The sequence below is a fragment of the Aureobasidium namibiae genome (assembly GCF_000721765.1).
Source record: "Aureobasidium namibiae CBS 147.97 unplaced genomic scaffold scaffold_7, whole genome shotgun sequence".
Lineage (NCBI taxonomy): Eukaryota > Fungi > Ascomycota > Dothideomycetes > Dothideales > Saccotheciaceae > Aureobasidium > Aureobasidium namibiae.
In genome coordinates this window covers 779,821-805,683 of record NW_013581202.1, presented here as the reverse complement: position 1 = coordinate 805,683, position 25,863 = coordinate 779,821, and the positions used below count along the sequence as shown (strand labels likewise).

General features: G+C 51.0%; 10 protein-coding genes across 10 annotated transcripts; 2 read left to right on the top strand and 8 right to left on the bottom strand.

The window, feature by feature from the left end:
• Positions 1-584: 584 nt before the first annotated feature.
• On the bottom strand, positions 585-2,451 carry M436DRAFT_63314 (uncharacterized protein; the record flags this gene model as incomplete). Its single annotated transcript, XM_013572685.1, has 4 exons — positions 585-1,810; positions 1,864-1,929; positions 1,980-2,069; positions 2,118-2,451. 4 exons carry the CDS (start codon positions 2,449-2,451, stop codon positions 585-587), a joined length of 1,716 nt encoding a protein of 571 aa, XP_013428139.1.
• Positions 2,452-3,510: 1,059 nt separating this feature from the next.
• On the bottom strand, positions 3,511-4,229 carry M436DRAFT_63313 (uncharacterized protein; the record flags this gene model as incomplete). Its single annotated transcript, XM_013572684.1, has 2 exons — positions 3,511-3,978; positions 4,074-4,229. The coding sequence occupies 2 exons, from the start codon at positions 4,227-4,229 to the stop codon at positions 3,511-3,513; spliced, it is 624 nt and encodes a 207-aa protein (XP_013428138.1).
• Positions 4,230-5,282: 1,053 nt separating this feature from the next.
• M436DRAFT_14859 (uncharacterized protein) lies at positions 5,283-5,507 on the bottom strand (the record flags this gene model as incomplete). The annotated part of the gene is made up of 1 exon (XM_013572382.1): positions 5,283-5,507. A coding segment is annotated over one exon (225 nt), but the record flags the coding sequence as incomplete, so codon positions are not given.
• Positions 5,508-8,075: 2,568 nt separating this feature from the next.
• On the top strand, positions 8,076-8,526 carry M436DRAFT_63311 (uncharacterized protein; the record flags this gene model as incomplete). Its single annotated transcript, XM_013572683.1, has 2 exons — positions 8,076-8,294; positions 8,371-8,526. 2 exons carry the CDS (start codon positions 8,076-8,078, stop codon positions 8,524-8,526), a joined length of 375 nt encoding a protein of 124 aa, XP_013428137.1.
• A 1,389-nt stretch (positions 8,527-9,915) lies between these two features.
• On the bottom strand, positions 9,916-12,116 carry M436DRAFT_11366 (uncharacterized protein; the record flags this gene model as incomplete). Its single annotated transcript, XM_013572373.1, has 2 exons — positions 9,916-12,031; positions 12,085-12,116. Coding segments are annotated over 2 exons (2,148 nt in total), but the record flags the coding sequence as incomplete, so codon positions are not given.
• An 841-nt stretch (positions 12,117-12,957) lies between these two features.
• On the top strand, positions 12,958-14,155 carry M436DRAFT_81380 (uncharacterized protein; the record flags this gene model as incomplete). The annotated part of the gene is made up of 3 exons (XM_013572843.1): positions 12,958-13,004; positions 13,128-13,200; positions 13,256-14,155. The coding sequence occupies 3 exons, from the start codon at positions 12,958-12,960 to the stop codon at positions 14,153-14,155; spliced, it is 1,020 nt and encodes a 339-aa protein (XP_013428297.1).
• Positions 14,156-14,893: 738 nt separating this feature from the next.
• M436DRAFT_63308 (choline/ethanolamine kinase) lies at positions 14,894-16,244 on the bottom strand (the record flags this gene model as incomplete). Its single annotated transcript, XM_013572682.1, has 3 exons — positions 14,894-15,834; positions 15,888-15,999; positions 16,065-16,244. The coding sequence occupies 3 exons, from the start codon at positions 16,242-16,244 to the stop codon at positions 14,894-14,896; spliced, it is 1,233 nt and encodes a 410-aa protein (XP_013428136.1).
• A 1,005-nt stretch (positions 16,245-17,249) lies between these two features.
• Positions 17,250-21,457, bottom strand: M436DRAFT_45068 (calcium transporting P-type ATPase-like protein; the record flags this gene model as incomplete). Its single annotated transcript, XM_013572509.1, has 2 exons — positions 17,250-21,296; positions 21,365-21,457. The coding sequence occupies 2 exons, from the start codon at positions 21,455-21,457 to the stop codon at positions 17,250-17,252; spliced, it is 4,140 nt and encodes a 1,379-aa protein (XP_013427963.1).
• Positions 21,458-23,184: 1,727 nt separating this feature from the next.
• Positions 23,185-24,769, bottom strand: M436DRAFT_45253 (nucleoside hydrolase; the record flags this gene model as incomplete). The annotated part of the gene is made up of 5 exons (XM_013572545.1): positions 23,185-23,844; positions 23,959-24,264; positions 24,321-24,355; positions 24,403-24,676; positions 24,731-24,769. The coding sequence occupies 5 exons, from the start codon at positions 24,767-24,769 to the stop codon at positions 23,185-23,187; spliced, it is 1,314 nt and encodes a 437-aa protein (XP_013427999.1).
• Positions 24,770-25,442: 673 nt separating this feature from the next.
• On the bottom strand, positions 25,443-25,856 carry M436DRAFT_72353 (DUF1903-domain-containing protein; the record flags this gene model as incomplete). The annotated part of the gene is made up of 4 exons (XM_013572764.1): positions 25,443-25,479; positions 25,551-25,642; positions 25,697-25,743; positions 25,799-25,856. 4 exons carry the CDS (start codon positions 25,854-25,856, stop codon positions 25,443-25,445), a joined length of 234 nt encoding a protein of 77 aa, XP_013428218.1.
• Between the last annotated feature and the right edge of the window lie 7 nt (positions 25,857-25,863).

Below are 25,863 nucleotides of genomic sequence, written 5' to 3'. Positions count from 1 at the left end.
CTGCCTTGATTACCTACCAACGGTCGCTTGGCTGACGGAGTGCATGGACTTGATTATCGTCCGGACCCCAGATCGATGGTACGGCCAAGCATTGGCATCGATGGAACGCGAAGCTTTTTCGTGATGGGCGCGTTTCGCTGTGCTTTCTGTAACTTTCTGTTACTCCCAAGTGAAACACGGTCAAGGCAGATTGGATACTGAGACGCATGATGGTCGCTCGTCCACACGCAGTACCTATCTTGTGATCTGGAGCATGACTGAAAGAATGTGAGTTCCTTCGAGAATGCGTAGACATCAGCCATCTCAACGCCCTGCTCTTACCCTGCAGCGGTCTGCAGATCGCCCAATCGGGTGCTGCCCACCAACCACTTCCTCCTTCCACCGCAACGTGCCTCAGTTGAAAGTCCGGCGCGTCTTTTCAACGTGATCGATCATCATCAATTTGCGTTTCATACGGTCTTTGTGCTACGAAAACACTCCTTCTGCCCTTTCGAATCCCCGCCAAAAAGTCTTCCCATTTCGAGTCATTCTCTCCCGGCCGTCCTTAGTCTAATCGTCGGCTCTCGCTTGACTAGTCTTTGATCTCAATCAATCAGAACAACGTCAAGAACTCGCTTTCTGCTGCTTGGAATCTCGACTCTCGCATCCCAAGATTGTTTCTTGTTTCTGGCCTCGCTGATACGTTTCCAACCATTGTTGGCAAGTGCTGGCGCCACTCCATCTTCTCCTCCCAGGCTGGCCTGAATTCCATTGACAGCTGTTGACTGTGTTCGCACAGCCATGAGCTCCCAGTCAGACCTGTCAATTTTCGGGATGGCCACCTGAACGATCTGGCGACTCAATCTCGCTCCATGAGGCCGATCTCTAGGAGTAATACCCATCGCCGACCATGCCGTCTTTCTAGCTGCCTTGGAGCGTGGGATTGGCTTCCTCGCTTCCTTATGGGTTGTCATGGATCTGGTGCGTCTTTGGCCATCTCGTGGCTCCTCGACCCTAATGTTGATATCGGCATCCAACTCATCGGCTTCCACATATCGTTTTGCGAGAATAGGACCGCCGTTGTGGTTTCTCGCTGGCTGTCCATGTGGGCGTAGGTTGTATCTGGTTCTCTTTTCTGGTTCCTGCTTCTGTTCGTGCTCTCTGCGCCTCTTATTCACAAGGTTACGAAGCCTCTGCGGCGGCTCAGTGTAAACCGACTTCGCAATTGGCTCGATGTCGGCACTCAACCTGGCGCTGAAGAGGCCAAAACGTTTGCCCTTCTTAGGGCTAAGAATCTTGGTAACTTCTAGAGGCGTGGAGAATCCATTTCGCTCTCTACCATTATTCAAGCCTCCGCTCTGCTGAGTGTTAGGCGGGTCTTGGTCTTTGGCGACAGGCTGTGCCTTCTGGACGTCGGCCTTGTTATGACTCTCGTAATTCTCAAGCTCGATCACTTCGTGATTTTGGCTTTCGACGTCGTAATGCAATTCGGCTGGTGCTTGATCAATAACCTTTGAATCTCTTTCTTGGTCTTGACCGGCGCTTGTGTGTACATCAGCGGCTTCCACTTCCGGATAGGCATAATAAGAGCCTTGACTGGAATCCCAGGAGTGCGCTCTCGGAATTCGCTCAACAGGCCGTCTGGTGATACCGCTCACAGTCGTGTCGTCACGAGCTCTAGCGTTTACCGAGTCGCTCAGCACGATTGCCGACTCTTCCGCCGGTTGCTCAAGCACTGCTTCGCTAGAGTTCTCCATTGTTTGGATGTCTACGCGATCAACAGGCTCTGGGTTCTTTGGGCGTAGAGGGCTCTGGTCGGCAAATTCTTGAGCTATGAGTGACTTAGTACGATGACTATATCTGTGTAACGGATTGCTGACATACCTCTTTGATCAATCTGAGCCAGAATGCTATCGCTCGGCGCGTCACTGGTACCCGAAGGCTCAGAAGCTAGGCATTATTAGTAAGTGGTGGTGGAACCGTGATGGACTCGATGATACCGTATTTCTTGACCTCTGCTAGGAAATCTGCGTCAACCTCGTCTTGATCATTGTTTCCAATGATATGCTGATTATCGTCATTCTCGGCTGCTGTTTTATCTTAGTGACTTTCCAACAACACCTTTCTAGCGAACATACCGTGTCTCTGGAGGTCGGCAATGAATAGCTCATCCACGTCACTATCGTCGTCGTCCTCGATCGTAATGACTTCGTTGATGGTGGGGTTTATGCCTTTACGCTCGCCAATACTCTCCATGGCTTGATTGTTGTCGTTGGAGAGCGTAGTTCTGGTTTTGTCGCGGACTCGACGCTTCGGGCTTGTGATTTCTGCTTCAGATTCACTGTCTGTATCAAGGATGTGGACTCCTTCTCGATCTTCTTCGGGGTTCTTGCGGCCATAAACGTCTTCGTAATAGACGCGTCTTCTGTAGAGGGACTTTTTCGCTCGGAACCAACGTCCGATGTGTGACATGGTCAAGAAGTCGTGATCAATATTTGAAAGCTGATCTGTACGTGTGCGCCTGCAGGCGATCTCCTCTAGCGAAGTAGTCCGAGAGCGCGATGGTCAAACGAGGTGATCCAAAACGAGAAGTTGAAGGCTCAAATAAGACGTTGTCAAGTGATCGAGGTAGGTGTTTACCAGACTTGAGTATGTGTTCAAAGGCTTGGGGTAGGTGCTGAGAGGGTCAAGAGAAACGAGGTGAACGGAGTGAGTTCTCAAGATCTGGTTGGCAAGAGGATATGGTGGTAGCTAGTGTGTTGCAGTGAAGGTACTTTTTTCACTTACTCTGCAATCACTGCGACTGAAAGCAAGAGAGTCGGCTGGCTCGGAACGAGCACATATGCTGTGCTTTTAGTGAAGGAGCGTCAGTGTCCAGAACCGGACAATCTCCCTACTGATGTGAGGGATGCAGAGCGACAAACGATTGTTATGAAAGTCCGTCGAGTATTTCATGTGTCTCTGAGTTTCCGCAAACCTAACGGACGACCCAAACAAAACTGCGTAGACGAGAGGATTGTTCGAGTCTTTGTAAGGTAGACACTTCTATGGAAGATTGAGTCATGAGGACTGAAGGAACAAGAAACCGTCTCTCTCTCATGTGCTAAGAATCAGTGAATATCAGCTATCAAGATGCACAGAATTGTCTAGAGCAGAGCTATATCCACAGAGAGAGGTCGTCTTAATACTTCCATGGCCACACATGTTTTTGCCAGGATACCGTGCGATCAGACAGTGATAATCCACTACTCATTACTGTACGAGAGGGTTTGAGTATTGTTGTGACAGAAAAGTTTTGAAGAATTGAGCCTGTATGATTTGGAACCGTTCTACGCATGTTTGAACCTATGTTAGATGATAGTTATATCGCAAAGCCTGTCTTGCGGGAAGTGTCTCTTCTCCTATTTCCTCCGTCATCCTTCCGGTTCCGAAAATCTTGCAATCAATCTTTCCTGATTTTCTTTTCGAAACTCTCCTGATCGATGTCCTTAGCACTGATGCATGCAGAAGCCCCTTCCTCCATTCCAATCTTCAGTCCATCTCAGATGTATCAAGTGCATCCATATGGTTCGAAGCTGATGGTTTTGCTTCTTCGTCACTCCAAAGTGGATGTAGAGGTCCAGTCATACACCTCGGTGGCGTCCAGCTCGTTGTCTTCATTTTCAACCTCATCTTAACCTCTGCTTCCTTTCCCAACTTTTCGACCTCAACTGCATCCTCGCCTTGCTCGATCAACCAGGCTCTGATTCTGTCGTACAGATCTTCAATGCCCAATCGCTTCTCAAGTACGCGTCTCGCAAAAGCTGTCTGTGCGGGTAAGCCTCCATTTTGTCTTGCCGTCTCGAAGCCAACTGTGTAGAAGCTATGGGCGAGCTGGATCTCAAGTTCATTGCCCAATTCGTCACTTCCACCATATGTATCCCAGAGGTCGATCATCTTAGACAGGTTACTGCAGATGCCGGAGAGGAATGCTTTGTGGTGGATGGAGGCTTTCTCATGCTGTGAAGGAGGGGTCAGCGCGATGTCTGTAAAAGCAATCTCTGGATAAGAACAAAGAACAGAGATGGATCGCCCCTGGGTATGAAAGTACTCACCTCCTCATCGCGGATCTCGCGTTCACGCTCCTTGACGATCTGATACAGGTTCTTCTTGATGGCCTTCTTGAGAGAGCGAGGGATCTTGTAGGTACGCTTGAATTGCTTGCGTCCGGCGGCACGACTTGCGAGCTGCTGGCGTGGAGCGGTTGCCATTGTGATGGATGAGTGGCTGTTGTTCGATAGAGTTGAGATCGTCGATGGATGGATGGTGGATGGGCTTGATCGAGATCGTAGAAGGTGTGGAATTGAGTTATCTTGGAAGGTCGACAGTGGATGAGGTCGGAAGAGGGAAGATATCGACAGAAGAAGGATGTTGATAGAGGAAGGAGGTATGGTGGAGCGACAAGAGGGAAGGAGTGATGATCAAGTGATGAGTAGGAAGTAACTGATCAGGTGAAATAACGACAATAGCGAGTGCTCGTGTTGCTATTCACCTTCCAATGAGCAAGGTGTTGAGTGTTGGCAGGAGCTTACAGTAAGTTGCAGGGAGTGATGTTGGCCTGGTATCGGAGTGAAGCCTCATAGAATTTCATAGAGAATGGGAAGGCTGCGGATGAAGGTAAAGCTAGAAGGGAATCGAAGATGAGGAAGAAGTCGCTATTGAGATAGATCGACGACAATGGTGAATGCTTGTATGGTGTTGCCAGAGTGGGTAGCAGCGAACAGTGAATTGCAACGACCATTAATTATCATTGATGACCTGGTATTGTTGAAGCCTCATAATTATCTCATAAGCAATGAGCCAGTCAGTACTATCATTGCGAAGGGGACTCGTCTGAAAGTGGGTGCCGCAGATGGGATCATTACAAGAAGACCTTCTGATACGGTCTCGGAAATGGCAAATGCTGATATTCTGCTGTTCATGCTTTTCAAATCCTCCCTCTCTAATTTCAAATTATCCACAGAAAATGATGTTTTATCTACAACAAAGAGCAAAAGAGACAGAAATGAAACTTTTTGTGATCATGGCTCGTTAAATGCTTCTTCTTTCTTCCTCGAATCTTAAGCCATGCTGGGAGCAACACTTGCTGTGCGGCTCCGCACTTGCTTTTTCCTCGTGTACTCGGTCCATTTGTGGGCGTCGCTGTATAGAGCCATTCCGTGGCCGGTATCGCGGCAGTGACGCTCGAGCCGTTGAGCGCGGGAGTCTTTGTACTCGCAGCCGGGGTGTGGACAAGGGATTGCTGTCTTGTCGTCCTCGTGCACGGTCTTCCGATGCTTCGATAGGTTTGAGCTGTCTGAGTAGCTATCCCCACACCAGCGGCACGAGAAAGGCTTCTCGTTAGTGTGTGTGCGTTTGTGAGTCGACAGAGCTGTCTTGACACCAAAGACCTTGCCGCAGCCTGGATAGTCACACTTGAACTTCTTCTCTCGGGAATGTGTCGTCAAGTGGTTGTTCAGCTGTTGTTGAGTGACGCAACGGTGACCACAGATGCTACAGGCGAACGGCTTGACTAGATGTGATATGAGCATTGCAGGACTCGATAGTAATTACACGCAAGTACTTACATCGAGTGTGATTTTGCATGTGGCGGTCGAGATGATTCTTAGTACCGAAAGGTGCATCCTTCTCACAGCCCTCCCAGCGACAAACGAATGTGCGGTTGGGCGTTTTTGAAGGAACCAAGGTGCAAGTATGGTCTTTGACGTGGTTGTGCAGATGCTCAATAGTAGCAAAGACGCGATTGCACGGTCTGGGAGACATTTCATCAGCCTTTTTTCGGATAAAATATGCAGATCGGAATCTTACCCAGTGATTTCATCGTTCCATCTGCATACAGCGGTCTCTTCCTGGTCTTTTGAGGCCTTGTCCTGACGTGCTTTGGTTTTGATGGCCGGGGACGCGCTGGCGGTGATTGGCTGACTAGTCGAGGCGAATTGCGATGACGAGAAGCTGTGGGAGAGGTCCTGCGGCCAGTAGTCGTTTGACGAGTAGTACGGTGCATTGAAGTCGCTGAAAGAGGAATTCGACTCGTCGAGGCGCATGCGTTTTCGCGGCGGATAGGTACTGCAGACGTCAGCGATCTGATCTTTCGTCTCTGTGTGCTGACAATGTAGACTCCAGTGCACTTTCACGGCGGCACACAGGGAGAAATGTAGCATTGCAACGCATGGTGCTTCTTAGATAGTAGGCAGGTCCATGAGAAAGTATGACTCTCCATGGATGCCTCTTGATCACTAAAGCAACTGTGCATTTTTACAGCTACCCGCGTGGCACAATTCTGGAAATGGGGAGGGAGACAACGAAGTCTATGTTACTTACCTGGTGGTTGAGAAGCCGTAACCGACATGAGGCATCAATGCAGCAGCCTCTATCAGAGATTGAAAATTGTCTGGTGTGGGGATAGAATCTGTAGTTGGCGTGCTGATGGTGCTAGTCGACATGGCATCTTGACTGGCGGTGGCTGTTGACGGAACTTTGTAGCCGTATGGTTGTGTGCAAGCGACTGCAGGTCCAGGGTGACAGATTGTGGTGGCAGCATGTGTGTGTTGGTCGTGGCACAATGGTTGAGGACATTCTGTGCCGGGAGGATGAGGGCGGGGACAGACATCCGAGAGGCAGCAGTACAGGTGGTCGTCACTGCAAGTCGGATCGGAGCAGGGGACGGTGGCAGCAGCGCAGGCTGGAGTGCACTCTCGGGTGTCTTCTTGATCGCAAGCGGGTTCGTGGCAGTCCAATTCGGTGCACACCCAATCGGCGGCATGGCAGTTTGTTTCTGCGCAGTCGAATGTCTCCGGGCAGCTGAAAGCCTCCTGGGAGCAGTGGATGTCGGCGTAGTGGGGTAGAGAGTAATCGTAGCAGATGGTGGCCTCATCGCAGTCGGGCTTGTCGCACGGGGCCGAGAGAAAACATGTTCCGTGGTCAGGCCCGGCCATGGCCTTTGTCGACGAGGCGAAAGACAAAAGCGGAGCCGACGCCGACGCCGACGACGACAATAGACCGGGCGGCGGGACCTTTTGACGCGCCATGTGGTCGACGGCGTGGTGGTGGAAAGGATGCGACTCGAGGGTGCTGACGTTTTCCGCTGGCGTGAATGGCTGTTGTCGAAACTTGCCATTGTGCGTGGGGCACTCCTCCCGCGCCTCGTTGCCTGCATCGACTGCACCAAACAGATGCTCCAACGACGGATACATACCGCTGAAAGACTCGGTCCAAGCGTAGGGAGGGTGCGACATGCTCCCTGGTCTTGCTCTTGCTCAATTGGACAGTAAATGATCGAAAGACTGATCGCTCCCTACCTGCCTAGTGGGAACCATCAAGGTGCCTGCCAATTCCACCTTCTCACTTGGGTGCCTCTCTTCACAACCACAATGCAGATACATCTTCTAATACAGCTAGACTCCCACTCAAGATCCTCTCTAATTGTCTTCTATCTAGAACCGTGATCTGAACATGACCGTAACGGAACTAAAGACAGTGCATCCTACCTTGGAAATCAAGGTTGTCACGTGATTATTTGCTGGATTTCCCACAGACGATTTGACTTGTTGTTGCCCAGCAGATTTGAAATCTGTGTCTGAAGTGTCTGTATTGACTGGGATTCACGGGATAGACATGTCCTACGTGTTTTATGTGTGATGTGATGCAGAGCAAGAGCAAGAGCAAAGAAAAGAGGGCGTCCGCAACTGCCCACGAGGGTTGAAAATCCACGAGCGTCATTCAACCTTACGGCAACACGAGCGAGTAAAGTAAAGCTACGCGACCGCATTCGAACGATTGACTGTGAGTTGACGGTTCTGAGGCATCTCTCTTTCCTATCTTCATCATATTATATACTCTGCTGTTAGATATGCTCGCTCTTTTCTGTCTCGACTCTTCCCAATCCTTCACTCCCCCACACACCCCCACCAACGCCACGCCTCGTGTCCGCCGAGCACCAGCCTCCAAGCCCATCTCTCGGCGCAACCCTGTTCCCACTCACCAACACGCCATACCATGTCCTGAACTTCTCACTCCCTCTATTCTTCCCATCCGACCATTCCTAATAGCCCTACATCATGGGCAACTGCTTCGGCAAACCAAAGTCCGACAACTTCTCCAGTCAAGGCCAGACCCTCGGCAGCAATCCACCTCCAAAGCCCGTCACTTCCACTCCGGCACCCAAATCCGCTGTCGCAGCCACATACTCGCCAACGCCCAAGGGAGGCCGTACACTCGGTGCTTCTCCGTCTCCAGGGACTAGCGATCCCCGCACTGCCGCCGCCATGGCTGCCGAGGTATGCCTTGCTCCACTTACACCACCGGCCCTGCTTTGGCGAGTGAGAGTCACGGCGACTGACACAGCACAAACAGAACCGCAACCAACCGAAACCAGCAAGAGGCAAACTGGGCAAGCAACTAGACGCGCAAAGGGCACAGACGCAAAACGAAACCAGGAACGAAGCTAGCAGAGAGGCCCTGTTGGCTAGAAACGCAGACGCCAATGCTGAAGCCAGAAGATACAACTGAGCGACAGAAAGAGCTTGGGATGCACGAGACAAATGAATTGACGATGGGGGAGGCGTTTTAGCGAAAGATACCTACGGCATTACTTGGGGTTTCTTCATAGGCGAAGCGCGATTGGTATACCCCCTTCTTGAGCTATGGCTCTGAGGCTTTGGATTCTTTATATATCGCTACGGAATGGCGACTTGCCTTCTTCAGCGAGCAGTGGGTCTACTGTGCTTTCCTGGTCCATTTTCTCCGTGAGAGCAGTGGCTGTGATCCTCCCTCCGATACTCCTTTGGCACCCTTGTCTGCCCAGTTGTCCCAGACTTTGACCACGTAGACCGTACTGCCCAGCACGATAGCCACAGATCGATAGCCAAGCTGGCATGCTGGACCAGCCCGAGTGGCATACAGCTGATTCTCTCCAGCCATATCGACAGGCACCGTATGCAGTTCGCCAGACGCCGAGTACAGATACGCTTCCCACACCTCATTCTCATCCACTTCCTGCTCACTGGTCCCTGTGCCCCTTCGTTTCCTTCTCCTGAGCAAACTTCCGCCATCTCTCGGTCCTACGACAGGAGAAGAAGGCGGACTCTGCGGCTTCCTTCTCAAGCCCACTACAGCCTCTGTGGTAGACTCCCAAGATCCAGCATCCTGCAGTCTGTGTTCATCCTTCTCCCAGTGGAATTTGGCCGCGCAGTTGCAAACCAAGTCTTCAGTGAACAGGCCAAGAGGCTTGAACGGCTCGCCTTGAGCTGCATATGTACGGACGACGCATTCGCGGCTCTCAATGTCGGTGAAGACTAGGGAGAGGCTTTCGGCCGTCATGCCGCCGCAACTCAGACATTGCGATCTGCCTGTGTGTAAGACGCGGACGCTGTTGGGTTTTACATTGGGCATGTTGAAAGATCCAGACTGACGTATCGTGGGTGCGTGTAGGAGGGTTATGGTGTTTGTTGTACAAATCAGTGACGCCTCCACTTCATCGATGCTGTGGAGGCATGCGTTCGCACTGGCTGCTTTGTCGGACAGTGGGCGAGGATATCCAAGAGGCATCTCCTTGAAGCTCCACATGCCCGATGCTTTTTGCAATGCCGAGACGTGGCCATCTGGATGCAAGAGTATGATTTTGGGCAGATGTCGTTGGGCCAAGCTGAACGAAGCAGCTAATAGCTCTCCTTCCGAGACTCGGAATGTCTGAATAGAGTTGTTGTGAGTATGATACTCGGTCAACCGTCCATCGGCAGAGACAACTGCAAAGGAAACGCCTTGTCCGTTGGGTGTCGATGGGGATGGTACAAACTCGAATAGCAACGGCAGCTTCTCTTCACTCTCTATCACAAAGTCGTGCGTGAACTCTCCTCTCGACAGGCTTCCCAGCAAAACTCGGCCATCGTCGCCCAAGATAGCCATCCAGTCCCCCTTATCGCTGATACTGCATGCATGTACAGGCCACTTGATCTGCCTACACTGATCTGGAGAGGGGTGGATCGTCGTGTACGAGTTGCTGACCGGCTTGAAGAGTAGGATCGATAACGTACGGTCTAACGCTACAGACAGCATATGACCTTGTCGACTACCAGTAGTTTTGACGATGTCTAGCATGTGACCCGTTTCGATTGCATGTACTGTGAGCGGGAGATTGTCTCCACCATTCTCGTACTCGGCGTCTTCAGCTCTATCATCCCACAGCAAGAAGTTCATGAGAACCGTGACAAATGCCACGACAAAGACGACCGAGATGGCGGTGGGATAAAAGTGTTGTATAGCAACTCCGCGAATAGAGTCTAGCCACGTCTCTTTGCGAAGAAGAATTCCACTTCTGTCGGCACCTCCGAGAGTGATGATTAAGGGGTCGTAGATCTTGGCGACAAACCCTTGACCTCCAGGCCTGACAACTTTCATGAAGTGTACGGCATTCTCGTAGTCTTGAGTGCGAAGCCAGGTCGCAGGGTGCCGACTCTGATTGGCCGGTGGGGGTGTTGTGCCATCAAATGTAGTAATTGGAAGTGCTTGCTTCTCAAAAAGTCCTGGGAATACACCAGACGCAGAAGTGCGTGGGCCGTGGGCCGTAAGATGCCAGTTAAGAGCCATGACAAAGCTGATGGTCACTGCAGATCCCGCCATACGCGTAGAGAAAGGCACCCTGCCATGAATCAGTGCATCAATCCACGTATGCTTCTCATTGCGATGAGCATGATGATGACTGTGGGCACGGTAATGTTTTGGTCTTGGCTTATGCTTTGGAGTGCCGCTGCTCCTAGTGATCGAGTCCTGTAGCTCCAGTCTTCGTATATCAACACTGAGGACAGCGAGGAAGAATGTAAGAAGGAAGAAGTAGTCAAAAAGAAGTGCCACGGCAGCGAAAGCACAGAACGCTGCTACACCAGGAGAAACAACGAGAGAAAGCAGCCATAGGATGAGTAAGTTTTGCGCTGCCGAGGCCAATGAAGAATGGCCTATGTCAGCCATTCCGTTTGCGATTCGTTGCGTGTTCATCATCTCCGGCGGATATGCGACAACGGCATTAATCAACCTGAATATGTTCTCAAGTCCTATGACCAACACAACGAAAGGGTAGGCCTCCTGAGGGATTTGAGCGAGATTGATTTGTAGCAGACCACAGATAGTAAAACTTGCGAGAATAGAGGTTGTCATCTGTGTGATAGCAGTGACGACCAAGCCGAATCGACTGTGAAAAGCTTTTAGTCTTCTCAAGCTCAAGCCGACATAGATGAATATGATGCCATATGCGATGGCCAGAAGAGAATTTTGACGGAAACTGAGTGGCTGAATCCGGTACTCGAACAGCTGACTATGCTCGGGGGTGCCATTCCGTTCATATTGTATAGGTAACCCAGAAGACTGGCTAGCGACGATATTGATGTTTCTCTGCCAGATCTCGCCTTTCGGATCGTTATTGCGGTTGAACAAAGAGATGACCAATGCATCCGCTGCCTCAAGCTGTGAGCCAGAGAAGGCCTTGCCCGCGAACACAGACAATGGGCGAAGGGTAAAGTTTAGGAAAGAAGGTTGGCATGTGTCCTCGTTGACTGTATGCAGGATATCCGGATCCGCTTCCAATCGAGCAAGAGAGTCGTTCCAGTACGTCAGTGGTGAATGATAGCCCCAGTTTGGATGTGTGCTTCCATGTGCAGCAGCAACATGAGCCTCGGAGGTTTCACCAAGGATGGCATTTTGTAGCACAAAGACATCGCGAAGTAGATCTTTTTCAAGTGCTTTCATGTAACTTCCATGTATCCATATTTGGCGCATCTCAAGGTCGTGGGGCTTGTCAGCATCCCCTGAAAATGCTCTAGTCGAGGCCCAAACATGATGAGGCAATCCGCTGAGGCCAGCAGCAGGAAAGTCTGATTGGAAGACTGTAGGATATATCAGGGATACACCGACTGACACCGATACAAGCATACAAAGAAGCCAGTATCGAGCTGTGATAAGTCCATGTCGATAGAAGGCTCTCCGGATAGGATGATCTGATCTCAGGCGAGGGGGATCACTTGTCCTTCCAACACAGCATCAACATACATTTTTGATAATGGCTGTTGTAAGACCTACCCTCTAATTGGATAAAGCAGATACCACAGCATATTGACGACCTTCAGGGTCCACCTCTTCAGGGGCGTTTGGAGACAAGCCGTTTCTGTACCATCAGAGAGTGTGGCAAGGTATCAAACAAGTGGCATATCTGTGCTCCCAAATGCTGTTTCTGAAACAAATCCACTGGGTTATCTCAATTGAACGACGGCGTTATTCCACGGCACGGTTGAATTATGCAGCTAGGCGGTCGGCAGCGAAGGGATGAAGTTTTGATTGGATATTCCGAAAGTGATGTGAGAGGCTTGGCTACGCTGTGCACGTACCATGCGTTTGACCTCCTACTTGGACTTCGACTTGAACAGCATGGTTGTTTTGTGAACAGTCATCGTCAGAACATCTTCATGTTACTGCTCTTTGGCGCTATCTTGAGGCTTGAGACAGAGCACTCAATCGTTCTATGTTCAGTATGCGGGATCCGAACAAGTCGGCACCTTTCGCTGAACAGGTCTTCGTTTGTGTAAACCATTGGGTATGTTCATAGGTTCCCAGGGCACAACCCGGCTTGGAGGAATCAGCAGAGATCACCATCTCTTTTATCCTCAAATCCACTGCCATCCAGCTAGATTTTTCGACTCTTTTCCACACCTCGACTGCTACAACCAACAGCGGGACTTTTCGAGGAGAACAGACTGTTGGACTGGCATCTTGTAGAGAAAAAAAGCTCAAGCAGACAGAGTTGGCAAAGAGTTCAGCTCTGCCAGGAAAAAGTCTCACTCGGGGTACCTGATCAGTCTTCACTAGGAGAGCGATCATCCTGTTAGTGATGAACGAGTCAAGACTACTGTGGTAGGTTCCAAGATTTGACAAATTTTTCCAATAACAAGATACGCCATGACAGTGAAGGAAACTGCTGAGGATTTGTCCATGGCTTGGGAGCAGTGATGGGTAAGTGAAAGTTTCGTGCCAGGATCGAGAAGGCGACTAAGCCTCTTTCTGCGGTGGACGACTCCAATTCTCTTGTTGTTGTTTCCTTCTAGACGCGTCACTGATCCTCACCAAAGCAAGTTCCACCACAGACACGACACTACGGCCTCTCCAGCTCTCTGGTGTGTCACTTCGCTGCAGCTCAACAAGGTAAATAGCTTTCGGCTGTGATCTGTCGTCGTCCGACATCCTGACACTATTGCAGATGTCGCAGCAGCGGAACCAACATTATCACGCTATCCCTCATGCTCGCGCGAGCTACGATCATCTGTGCAAAAAGCACAGGACCATCCCAACCCCGGCAGATGTCGATGCGATTACTCGCATCATCGGTTCCGTGAGTTCTCAAGCCTTAATCCGAGCCTGCTTCGAACCGGGCCTGCTGTTCTTCCTTGAAAGATCAGCTGTCCGATTTCAGAGTGGCTCATTGTTGATCGGTTGGGTTTATGCATTCGAAGGCCATGACCGCGTCGAGAAGGAAGTCTGGTTCAAGCCTCCTATACCCGGAGAAAGTTCTCTGTGTCACGTCCCTGAGGCTTATGATGCTTCCATGTACAGTCCCAAAGGCAGAAGCATCATTTGTGACAAGTGGCATCCCGTTATCTTCGACATCGTAAGCCCTAACGAAAACAAGGGACGCACGTTGCAGAACACGTTTTTCAGAGCCTGTATCAAGCTTCTGGAAGCCGATGTGCCACCACCATCGGTCGAGCGCTCGGGTTCAACTCTTTCTGCATCAACAAACTCGATTACGTTCAACCCCAATGGCCCCCATCGAAAACGAACCACCACTCCTGGTGCCACCCCTGCACCTAGCGGCTCCGAAACCTCCGTCACGGTCGATCTGACTGGCTCTGACGAAGAGGTCGTCATCAAGACAGAGGTGCCGACCATCGCTACAGCCATCAAGCAAATACAAACCCACAGATCTCAGGTCGAAGACAAGATACAAGCGTTCCGCGACAAACTCGACAAGAAGGAGGTCGAAGAGCTCGAGCAGATGTTGGAGAAAGAACTTCCATCCTGGATCAAGAAGCTCGCCGAGGATGTGCTACAGAAGAAGATGCTCAAGGAGTTAGAGCTAGCTGAAAGCTTTCTTCTTTGACGGCAAAACTGATCAAGACGATGGGGTAGGTTTCTGCTTGCTGCCTTCGTTGCTTGATGACTGATGAACGTAGAAGACTAAATATTCAAATCAGCCAATTAAGAAAGACTTCAGAGAAGCTATAGTCTTCCGAAGCAAAGATAATGGACACTGCAAGGATGGAGAGTAACAAGACAAAATAAGAAGTAAAAAAGTGCTACTGGAAGAGAGAGGTTGTCATCGTTGGAGCGTTCGTTCACAGACGATTTACTGTGTTTGTTAGAGACTATCAATGGACCTCAAGTGGAAGCTGAAGTGACAAGACTGTCAATACGCGACATCTACAAAACCTCAACCCTCAAGCCAAACAAATAGAGGTTGAGCAGTATGAAAAACATCCTTCCATTGAACGAACGGGTATCCTTGTTGAAAGACAAAACTGCCGCGCTTCCTCCCTCGGAGACATTAGATACAAAAGCAAGAGCGGTTGTGAGACAAGAAAAGTGTAACAAAAGAGATTAAATGTAAAAAGAGAAGGACAAAAGATTATTACAAAAGTCTCTAATGCGATCTGCTGCGGCGCTCGGGAAGCGAACAATAAAAAGAGAGAGAACCTCGAAACTTTTGTTTAAAAAGTAGTAGTAGTGGTAGTCATCCAGGTTTTCCACTGTTTTCCTGAATTGCTGTTGTGTGTTGGACATTATCTTCGACATCTGTGGTTGTTCAATGAATGGCTCAGCCACGTATAGCTGGCGCAAATTACTCCTCGGCCCATCTCTTCTCTCGCAATGTCGGCTCGCGTCCTTCTCGTTGTCTGGAACCGTCTTGCTCTGCTTTCCATGCCCAGTACTCGCCCAAGCGGATGTCAGCGTATGAAGCGTAGTCAAAGTCAATCTGCGAGATAGTGGCTTGGATCAAAGACCAGATGCCCCAGTAGAAGCCTGGTAGGCCGCGGAAGTTGTCGATTTGGCTGAAGAGTTGCTGTTGTTCCCGTTGGATGGTTTCCGAGTCTGATACAGGTGCGAAATTGCGGTATGATGCAAGGTATTGAGCAATGAAATCAGCGCGTTGGCTGCGTGTTGGCAGAGCGGTGTAGTCGCAATCAAAACCGCCCCATTCGGCGAAGTGGTTGGCGATATCGAAGGCGGCAGGTGCTGGAGTAGCGTATTCGTAATCGATGAAGCTTACTGTCAGACCCTTACCTCCTTCTCGTTGACCAGGATGTACAATCACGTTGCCCGACAGAAGATCGCAATGGGCAAAAATGTAGTCGTAACCGTCCAGGCCAGGAGTTTGTCCTAGCTCGTTCGAGAGGTATGTCAATTCTTGTTGCAGCATGTTCTTGCGTTCCTTCTCTTTCGGTGTGGCTACTGGTAGCGCGTTGATCCACTCTTGCATGACTGTCCACAAACTGGGCTTTGGCCTCTTGTTGCCGGCTGTGTCTGTGTGGTGTTGAATGTGATCTGCTACGTCATTCTGCTCCTGCAGTGTCTGAAGCGAACTGATCGCAGCAATGGGCAGTGTGCTGTGCCATTGGCCAAGTCTTCTAGCGACTGCGCGGTAGACGTCGGGTCTTCGGAGGTCTTCTGGACTACATACGTCGCCTGCGATGTATTTGTAGAGTAGGCCGTTCTCGAAGCGTGCGAATAGTGGAGGCGCTAGTCCGCGGCCCGCAAGCAAAGAATGCGATCGAGTTTCTCCTGTTGGGCGTGTCAATTGGGCGTCGCAATCGTTTCATCGGGAGTGGGCATACGCTCGCGGTCTATCAGGACATCTGTTCCCTTTCCATATGCTCTCAGGAGGATCGCATCCGAATCAATGTCTTGTTGTGTGTATCCCGGTCGTTTCTTGATCGCTTTCATGAGCTGTGAATGGTGGCTGTCAGTTGCAAACCCGAGTGAGCTGACGAGAGAGGCTTGTCTCAACGTACAGTGTTTGTGATGCCTTCGGTGAAGGGGATGAGTTCGACGGGACCTTGATCGTGTTCCCAGTCGGGGCATAATGTGTATATCAGTCGCAAAGCGGAGCGCTCGGAATCGGTGTGATCGTAGCAGAGGTCGATGTGTCGGACGGCCATGGGAGAGTCTGCTCTGAGCAGGTGCAAGTCCATGTTAGAGAGAGTGATCAAAGCGGGATGTAGGCACGCGGGCAGGCAGTACAGGAAGCAACGACCGAGCAAGTTTTGGAACGAGACGAAAGTTGACAGAAATGCACACGCGGTCGGATCAAGCCATGCAAAGTCAGCGTTGTTTCAATGTCAGGGCGGGCTGGCAGAAAGAATGGGTGATCGTGTGAGTTGAGAGGGGCTCGGGAATTGGCATTTGGAGACAGAGGGGCCAGTGCGTCTAGAGAGAGTCGGGCCTTGCCCACTCTGGTAGGCCCTGGAGTTTGAACGCGCCTCGATTCGCAAAGCCAAGCCGGACCCTTTCCCCTTGGTTCAATCGACTTTGCGCAAAAGGCCACAAACAAAGGGGCGCCTGAGTGCTCCTGAGTCTCGATTCCATGTTGCAGCTTCTGCTGACCGTCCCAGTTCGAAACTGTCACTGCTGCACTCCTGCAGCCCGCCTTTTCCGCTGCCCATCCACAAAGTCGAAATTGCTCACTTCCTTTCGCTTGAGATTACCCGTCCTCTCCAAGCTTTGGAGCTCGGCCTCAGGATGACGCTGTTCTTTCCGCTACGAGCCTATTCCCATGTGATTGGCCGATACATGTTTTCACGTGAAAGTCACTCGGCTCGTTGCTTCCTACCCTTTGCATGACCACGGGTGCTCGAACTTCCTCTTCTGGCACTGATCACCCTTGAAGGATTGTTTAATGAACAAAATGCTTTGAATAAAGGCGAGCTTTTATTTGACAACAGTCGTGAGCGAGTTGCCAGTGACTACAAATATAAGAGACAAGGAATACAAGCCGAGAAGAACTGAGGTATCGAGAGTAGGAAGTGTTTGTGCTTCCTATAGGCATATGTATGAAACAAACAAAAAAGCAAAGAGGATATCTATCGTTTCCCTGACGCCTTTGACCCGATAATGCCCACACGCAAAGTAATGACAAGAAAGAAAATAAACCATCATTCGCTCCATCGTGTCGTAATAGTCAAATCTCCAGCTAGCTACTACTGTTTGTTGTTACCAACATCCTTGATGTCAGGATGTCCAGCGAATGGTCCCGATCCGAAGGCTGGAGTGGTGTCGTTGGACTGACTTGGTGGGTGGTGTCCATCAACTTGCTGTTGAACTACGACAGGGTCCTGAGGCTTAGTGTCGGGGTGGATGTCGAGGCCGCTCTCACGGCTCAGATCGCTTCGCGATCTAGCGCGTGCAAACTTCATGCTGTCGGCATCGCCATGGCCTCGTTCTATCGGAGACCATGCAGCGCCGATGCTGCCTGCCACGATACCCGCCATGGCAGCGCCAGCAAATGCCGAGTTCGATCTTGAACGACCACGCGAGCGGCGGCGAGAGTCGGGTGTGGGAGGTGCAAGCGATTGAGCTTCTCCATCGTGTTCACCGTTGGGTGTTTGCGGCAGAGACATGCTACTACGCGATCTGGATACCGAGCGTGAATGGAGAAGAGCTTCGCGAGGGTGCTTGAGAGTGAACTTGATCTGGTTGAGGCGACCACCCTTGATTCTCTTGATGAAGGCGAGTTCATCGCGGATGTCAAGAAGAGCCTGGCTGTACTCGAAAGGTCGCTCCTCGTCTTCTACGACAAGCTTGGGTGCGGCCTTGCGCTTGAGCCAAGCTGGAACCAGGCGTACGACAAGCTCGTCAGGAATCAGACGAATGATGATACCGACTGGGATGGAGATGGCACCAAGACCAACCGAGTATGCCCATTGCTCTCCAGTGAGTCTTTCGACGCTGAAGGCGCGACCACCAACAAACATAATCATCACCTGACCGCCGATCATAATAAGCGCAATGAAGATGAAGAACGAGTTGCGTTGAACACCTTCGAAGATGTTGAACTTGTTATCGAGACGTCTGTTGTTGAACATGTTGAAAATCTGCATCCAGACGAAGCAGTTGAAGACCATGGCGTTGAGTCTTTCACGTTCACCCTCGTTGGCATAGCTCAGCAGACCAGAGCCACCACGCTTCTGGCCAAAGTACAGGATGTAAGTGACGATGAGCTGGTAGATGGCTTGGCCGATGATCATCTTCCACATGTTCGCTGTGATGAGAGGAGCAGACTTGGGAGCAGGCTTGCGATTGATGATGTTGCGGGTGGGTGGATCGGTAGCGAGAGCCAGCGCGGCGAATGTATCCATGATGAGGTTTACCCAGAGAAGTTGAACAGCAGTGAGGACAGAAGCTTCATCGTCACTGGCAACGGCTGACACAAAGGCCAACAGTACAGCTGTAATGTTGACAGTGATCTGGAATTGCAGGAACTTCTGGACAGCGTCGTTGACAGCACGACCCCACATGAGGGCCTTGATGATGGAAGCAAAGTTGTCGTCCATGAGAATGATGTCAGAGGCCTCTTTCGCGACCTCAGTACCGGCGATACCCATGGAGAATCCCACATCGGCAGCCTTGAGAGCAGGGGCATCGTTGGTACCATCACCAGTAACAGCGACAGTCTCACCCATTTCCTTGAGACGCTTAACGAGGACACGCTTGTCGTCAGGAGAAGATCTTGCCAGAACTTGGAGCTTGGGAATGACAGCCAGTTGCTCTGCCTTGGACATCTTTCTGAAGACAGGTCCCTCAAGAGCGACACCTCCAGGAGTGAAGATACCGCACTCGGTGGCAATGGCCTTTGCAGTCATAATATTGTCACCGGTAACCATACGAGGAAAGACGCCAGCAGTAAGACAGTCCATGACAGCGTCTGTGACACCAGCACGAAGAGGGTCCTGGATACCGATAACGCCGAGGAAGGTCATGTCCTTGAGGACATCTTCGAAGATGACTTGAGTCTTGTCGTCTTCAGATCTGCGGGCGTTCTTAGGAGGCCACTGTTCGAAGTCGCGGTAGAGGAAGCCGATGGTACGAAGAGAGTTGGAGGCGTAAGTCTCGATGAGCTGGTTGAGTGTTGATACATTGTCGTTGGAAATGGACACAGCATCAACGCCCTTGCTGGGGTCTCTGATGATCATAGTAGCATGTCTTAGCATGATCTCAGAAGCACCCTTGACGTAAAGTCTGTACTTGTTGCCGATCTTCTGGACAACACCCATACACTTGCGACCGGAATCGAATGGCATAAATTGGACAAGCTCGGCGTTGGAGCGTTCAGTGCTGATGGAGTCCATACCCAGGAAGTCGCGAGCGAAGGACAAAAGAGCTGTTTCCGTCTTTGAGCCGATGTAAGTGGGCTTACCATTTTCTTCGCCCTCAAAGGCAGTAGAGTTCAACGCGATAGAGTCCTTCATGAGAGTCTTGACATTGTCGCCCAGAGTACCAACAAACTCATTGGTGTCCACGCTATCGACACTGGCTGCTTGGTTATCCTGGTCCTTACCAACCTTGCTGCTGAAGCGAGAAGTGGTTCCGACGGTTCCGGCGACAACAGTCATGACGTTTTGGGTGAGAGTACCGGTCTTGTCAGAGCAGACTGTAGTTGCATTGCCCATGGTCTCACAAGATCTGAGAACACGGACCAAGTTGTTGTCTTTGGTCATACGCTTGGTTGCGAAAGCCAGTGCGAGGGTGACGGCTAGAGGCAGACCTTCCGGAACAGCAACGACAACGATGGTGACAGCGACAATAAGAATGTTGAGAAAGTTCTGGGCCTTCTCTGAAGGGGTTCTACGGTCTCCAGGAAGCTTTGCACAGAACTTGATCAGAAGCACGATGAACAGCAGCAGAGCAGCAGCTCCACCGAGTTTGGCGATGTATTCGGCCAAAGTGTTCAGCTTTGACTGCAGAGGAGTGACTTCGCTGTCCTCGCGGAGAGACATCATGGTCTTGCCGTAGCTCGAGTTGACACCAGTAGCGACAACAAGAAACTTGCCCATACCTTCGGTGACCTTGGCGCCAGAGAGAATGAAGGGATCCAGTTTTCTAAGCGGCTCGTGGGCTTCCATGGCACGCCAGACCTCCTCGGAAGCACTCTTCTTGATTATGTCAGATTCGCCGGTGGCAGAAGATTCGTCGCACTTGATGCCGTGACCTTCGATGAGGATACCGTCGACGGGAACCATGTCACCAGGCTCGAGAAGCAAGACGTCACCAGCGAAGATGTCGTGGACCGAGATTTCCAGAGTCTTGCCAGATCGAATGACCTTGACAACACGGTTGTCCTTCTTCTTGTTGAGCTTGACGAATTGACGCTCCTTTTGCCAGTCGTTGAGAGCTCCGACCGAGACGACAATGACAATGGCAACGACGATGGCGACACCTTCGACCCATTCCACATGAGGTTCTCCGTTGACCTTGGGAGTGCCGAAAGTCTGATAGAGACCCAGGGCGAGCGAGATTACAGCAGCACCGGTAAGCAAGAGAAGGATTTTGTCTTTGTATGCCTCCCAAGCGAGACGCCACAGCGGTTTGGCCTTCTTCTCGGGAAGACGGTTGTCGCCGAAGATGCGAATACGATCGGAGAAGGGGCCACTAGCAGACGTGGTGCTGTTGCCGCCCTTGGAAACATATTGTGCGTTGGGATTTTCATGATCAGTTGCCTCTTCGAAAGAAATCTGGCCATCAAGGTGCTGCTCCTCCAAGCTCAGACCAGTCTTGCGGTCAGATCGGAGACCCTTCTCGATACCTGCGATTCCTCCCAGGGCATGGAATGCACCCAGACTCTTGGGGTTGAACATCCTGCCCATCTGGCCAGGGGTAAAGGCGAAGGGGTTGTTCTCGCGGGTGAAGTCTGCCTCGGTGCCAGGATCCGGGTGCAACGCCTCAGCAGCGCTGAGAACCTCGGGACCGCCATGGCTGTCTTGAGGGCCAAAGGCTTTGGGCATGCCGTGCTCTGGTGATGAGTTGACGTATGTTCCTGTGGATGACGATTCGGCACCAAGAGTGTCGAAGGAGCCTGCACGTGAGCGTGCTGGAGGGACCGAGAGGAAGTTCTGGGGGTTGTTAAATGTTGGCGAAGAGACATTGTGAGGAGAGGTTGGCCGGCTGTTCTCGTCAAAGGAGTTCGTTGGGCGCAGCTCGGTAGGCGGAGTCTGGTAGGCATTCAGCCCTGTTGTGGTGTGATCATTGCCCTGCACAGCGAAGATGAGGTCAGAAGGATGTCCATTGCTGTGTCTTGGGGAACCAAGGGTCGACTCACTGCTGATGTGTCTATGGTGATGGTAGGTGCTCTGTTACGGCGACCTTGGGTGTTCGAGTCCTGGTCTTGATGGAATGGATTCGAGTCCGACATGGCTGTGGCTGGTGTTGCGCCGCAGGAATGCAGAACGCTGTAATTTTGTCGAGGGAGAGTAAAGAATGGTCATTCGCAGGTGTGGCTTGACCTTTGAGGTACTGGGGTGAGGCGAAACAAGAGGCTGTGCTACGGCGTGAGAGCTCAGGTCGAGGCCGCAATGGAGGCAGTGAGGGCCGGTGATGTCGATTAGGGATGGTAAATGCTCAATGATACTAGGCACATGACAAGAGCATCAGCAGACCGACACGACTTCGCCCATATACAAATGTCATACGGCAGGGGGGCGCAGTGATAAATGTCAAGAGCCAAGAATTTCTTGGTCTCGCTCTGCTGGTTGCTATGCTGGACAAGAATGTGGAAAGAGGCTTTATTACACTTTACCATATAGACAGTGCCCGTTGCGAACTACTGTGAGTCTTGCCAACGCTCGTCTTCAGCGGCCGGCTAGCTGTGGGTTCGTATAGAGAGATGTCTGGGCAGTGCGGCGATGTGCAGGCAGTGCTGAGTCAAATGGTCGTTTTCGCGTAGATATGCGACTGCTTGTTTCGATTACAGCTTCTACAGCCGATGATGTGCAAGTGAGAGGGGAGCAGAATCAGAGTGTCAATTGTCCTGCAAAATCAGGTCTTGAGTACGACTGTCGCCGGACAAAGAAAGTCAGCAAGCAGCTGTCAGAAGACGCAGCTCTCCAGCTAACTAACTACCTTTCTCCTCTGGTCCTTCTTGTTGCATGGTGGTGGTGTCGGCGGTGTACGCCAAGAGCACTGCCCCAAAGATGCAACCATTAGCGCGAGGCTTCTCGATCGTCCCTTCCCGCCTCGGCCCCCTGTCAAAGAACCTCATCGGCGCTTCCATTGGCCGTTATGCCTGACTCTTGCTCAACTCATCGTCTCTTTTATGCAGCCTACCTTCTCCCTCTGCAGTGCTTGCGCATCCATACAGCATATGTGCCACCCAGAATGCTTGAAAGAGTCCTCGACATGCGGCAATAACTATTCCCTCAAACAATTGCGACATGGCTCTTGGACCTAAGGTAAACGATAAATTGCAACAACCGAAGCCTTGGTCCCCTATCATTCAACGCACAAACACTCTCATTTCAACATTCTGCAACCGAACAGATGTGATAGATTGTTTCTGTTGTGATGCCCTGGCTATCAGCAAAACAGCGGTGGCGCTTTGGTGCGACTCTCTCGACCAGTCTTTCTTTCCCTTTGTGTACTTTGACGGCCTGTTTTTCAAGAATCAAGCACAAGTTAGTATTTACTACTATACATTTACACTTTAGATCTTCGTATGTGTGCGTTCTTGCGCATGCCTTTGATCATCGCGCAAAGTTGCGTACCACCTCGGATCCTAAAGCACATTCTCAAGAAACACATATCTCCCTCGTAGGTAGTCGACCTTCTTGAAGAGGACATGCTTTTCGAAGCTTTGATATGCCGAGCCATTGGCATCAACGCACACAGCCCCCGCCAAGGGCAATAGACACACCGCAGAGTACCACAGAGTGAGGTCAGCGATTGCTTTGTCTACTGTACGGGGTATGTTTACTCGTATCACGCCGCTCTCAAGTGTGGTCGACTTTGTGATGATTGGCAATCGATCACGACAAGAACCGGTCATTATCAGTGTCTCGCTTTTCCAGGGAGCAATCGGTAAAGTCGCTCTAAGCTTATCCTACATACTCGCTGCGGCCGGCCAAGCATCAGCCCTGTCCATCATCATGCGTCAAACACTCTCCGTAACAGGTACGGCGCGAAGAGGTCAACGCCAGGCGACTGGACACATCTTCCTACCCGGTTGCCTGCATTGGGGCTGAGCCAGTTGCCAGCATCGCCAGGAATTTCGCCCTCGCCGTCGTCCGCAGCGCGCTTCTTTCTGCCACGTCTATCGACGACCGTCATTCCACGTGTCCATTGACCCGTCGTCTCAATTCTGATATCCTCGTCCTTCTTGATTTTCCATCCCGCATCGTCGTGAGTGAGCGCGTACCAGATACACAGAGGGTCGTGCAGTTCGAGACCAACAGAATCACCACTGACACCCTCCATCAACGATTCGACCTTGTCAAATGTCGAGTTCAGGAAAGCTGCGGTCCACTCTGCCAAGGGTGACCCAGCCTCAATCGAGGGCTGAATGGTCTGTTTGACCTGACCTCTTGTGATCTTGTGTGGAGTCGTGATATCAAGAGGGAATACGGTAAGCTTGAGCTGTCTCGAGAGCTTTACCGGATAGGGTGCCAAGTGAGGCAGTGACTGGGAGCCAGGCAGTGTAGGCGGCGAAGGAGGCACAGTCGAGTTTGGCGAGGGCGAAGTAAGTGCATACACACGGGCTGTGGCAATGCTGTCGGCATACGTGTTGAACTCGGCCACCGGAGTTACCTGGTTACGGATGTTTAGACTTGTGCGCAAAGGTGTTTGTGGAGCCTTTATCAGGCGGAACGGCGGCTCTGGGATTGAGGCGGTTGGGTAGATAGGGGGAGGGGGCTGGCGTACATTTCCTGGCTCGTTGATGGCGTTTCCCATGACTACGACTTCTTTCACTCGCAAGAATGTTTCAGGATCTTGAGCTGCAGCGATAGCCAAGTTGGTCAGAGGTCCGATCGCAACAATGGTAATGGTGTCTGGCTCATTCTCCCTCAGCAGACGCAGAATCTCTTCATGAGACCGACGCTGAGAAGGTTGGAACATGGAAGCTTCACGGACTTGCTGAGAAGTGTTAGTCGCCTCTGGTGAAAGAGGTGCTCCTCCAGCTGCATCGAAGAGCTTCTTCCAAGTCTCCTGAGGGGTCAGATGAGGGTGCTTTGATCATGTCAGCCGTCTCGGACTCTTCTCAGAGAGATGACTACAAAACATACGCTGGAATGAATGCCACCAAGACCATCGGTTCCGTCTATTTGTATCAGTGCTTTTCTCAGACAGGCTCTCCAGGACTCTTACGGAAAAAGTCAGCCATCATAAGCTGTTCAGCCAGAGGTTCCTCAGCACCAACAGCGACAAGAGGTTTCGAGGCTCTCAGAGTTTCAAAGCCCAGATTCTTTCCAGACTTGCTTCTCCATGCAATCTCCTTCTCGATGTGGTGGAACAGCGAGACCGCATTTCGGAGACAGTTCTGGACATCGATGTTGCCAAAGGTCAAAGAGATCAGAAGAACCTCAATCTCCTCAGGTGTGGCGCTGAAAGCCAGAAGCATAGCCAGTATATCATCGACACCCTATAATACATGTTGGCCGGGATGTTGGTTTTTGAAGTTGATGAAATGACATACTGGGTCCGTGTCGATGATGATCTTTTGCTTGGGTGCCATATTGAATGTTTCTGAGATTGAAAACTTCTCAGTAGTATGAATGTGTAGTTTGGAGGTCACGAGTGAGGTTCTGGAAGCTCGAGAAGTGTTATCTTGACATGTGTTCTTGCGAAAGTGATAGACGCTTGGTGTCAGAACGCTTGACGTTGCTACCCGTCTTTTTGACACAGCTTCATGGAATATCCTGAATCTCAAACTCTCGGTCCTGGTACGCGGAGAAAGCACGAAACTACGTGCAAAGGATCCAGATATGTAGCAAGCCATATGAATCAGTTCTACATGTGGGTTGAAGCCCGGTGCGAGCGATTGTAGACAATAATATGTTCCGTCGAATTTGGTGACAGGGTAGTAGGACCAACTTCAATACGGGTCCATTGGCGCACAGACCACTCACGATGTATAAAAAGTCTGCGTTCCCACACCCTCTTCCTCCATCAACAATGTCAGTCGCCCACCCTTAGAGTCTCGGTACGACGTTTTAATGTTTGTACAGGTCCATGAGGCCTCACTAGCGTGCTACGGTGGTCGCAGAATCAAATACGCCTTCTGTCTATTTGTATCTATCTTCTCTCGGGAAGAGATGGGAATGCAGCATGGACACGGGTGTGAAATCTCTTCTCTAGTATACATACATATTTTGCGTGAGTTGTGACTACGGGCGTCTTGCTGTAGTCTATCTGATGCCTTGCGCACGCTGTTTCATCTTCAGTCTGAAGAATGAGAGACATGTCAACATCAGAGAATCTTGCAAGAGGTGTCTTTGCGCTGGAATTGTTCTTACCTCAAGAGACCAGCCTTGGGACAGCTCAATGTTGATGCGCTATCACCATTCTTCTCGTAGAAGGCATTGCAGCATTCGTACAAAGCGTCAATCTGCGAACGATCAGTATCGTTGTTAAATGCATGGATCGAGGCTCCCAGACGCACCTGCTTCTGGCATTTGCTTTCGTCGAAGCCGTTCTTCTGTATGCAATCTGCCGCCATGTGAACATTCTATCTCGGAGTGAGAGGATGAACTCAACTTCATACCTTGGATTGCACACGCGCGAGGATGACACGGAGGGTCAGTCTTAAGATCCTGCTCCATACCCTGC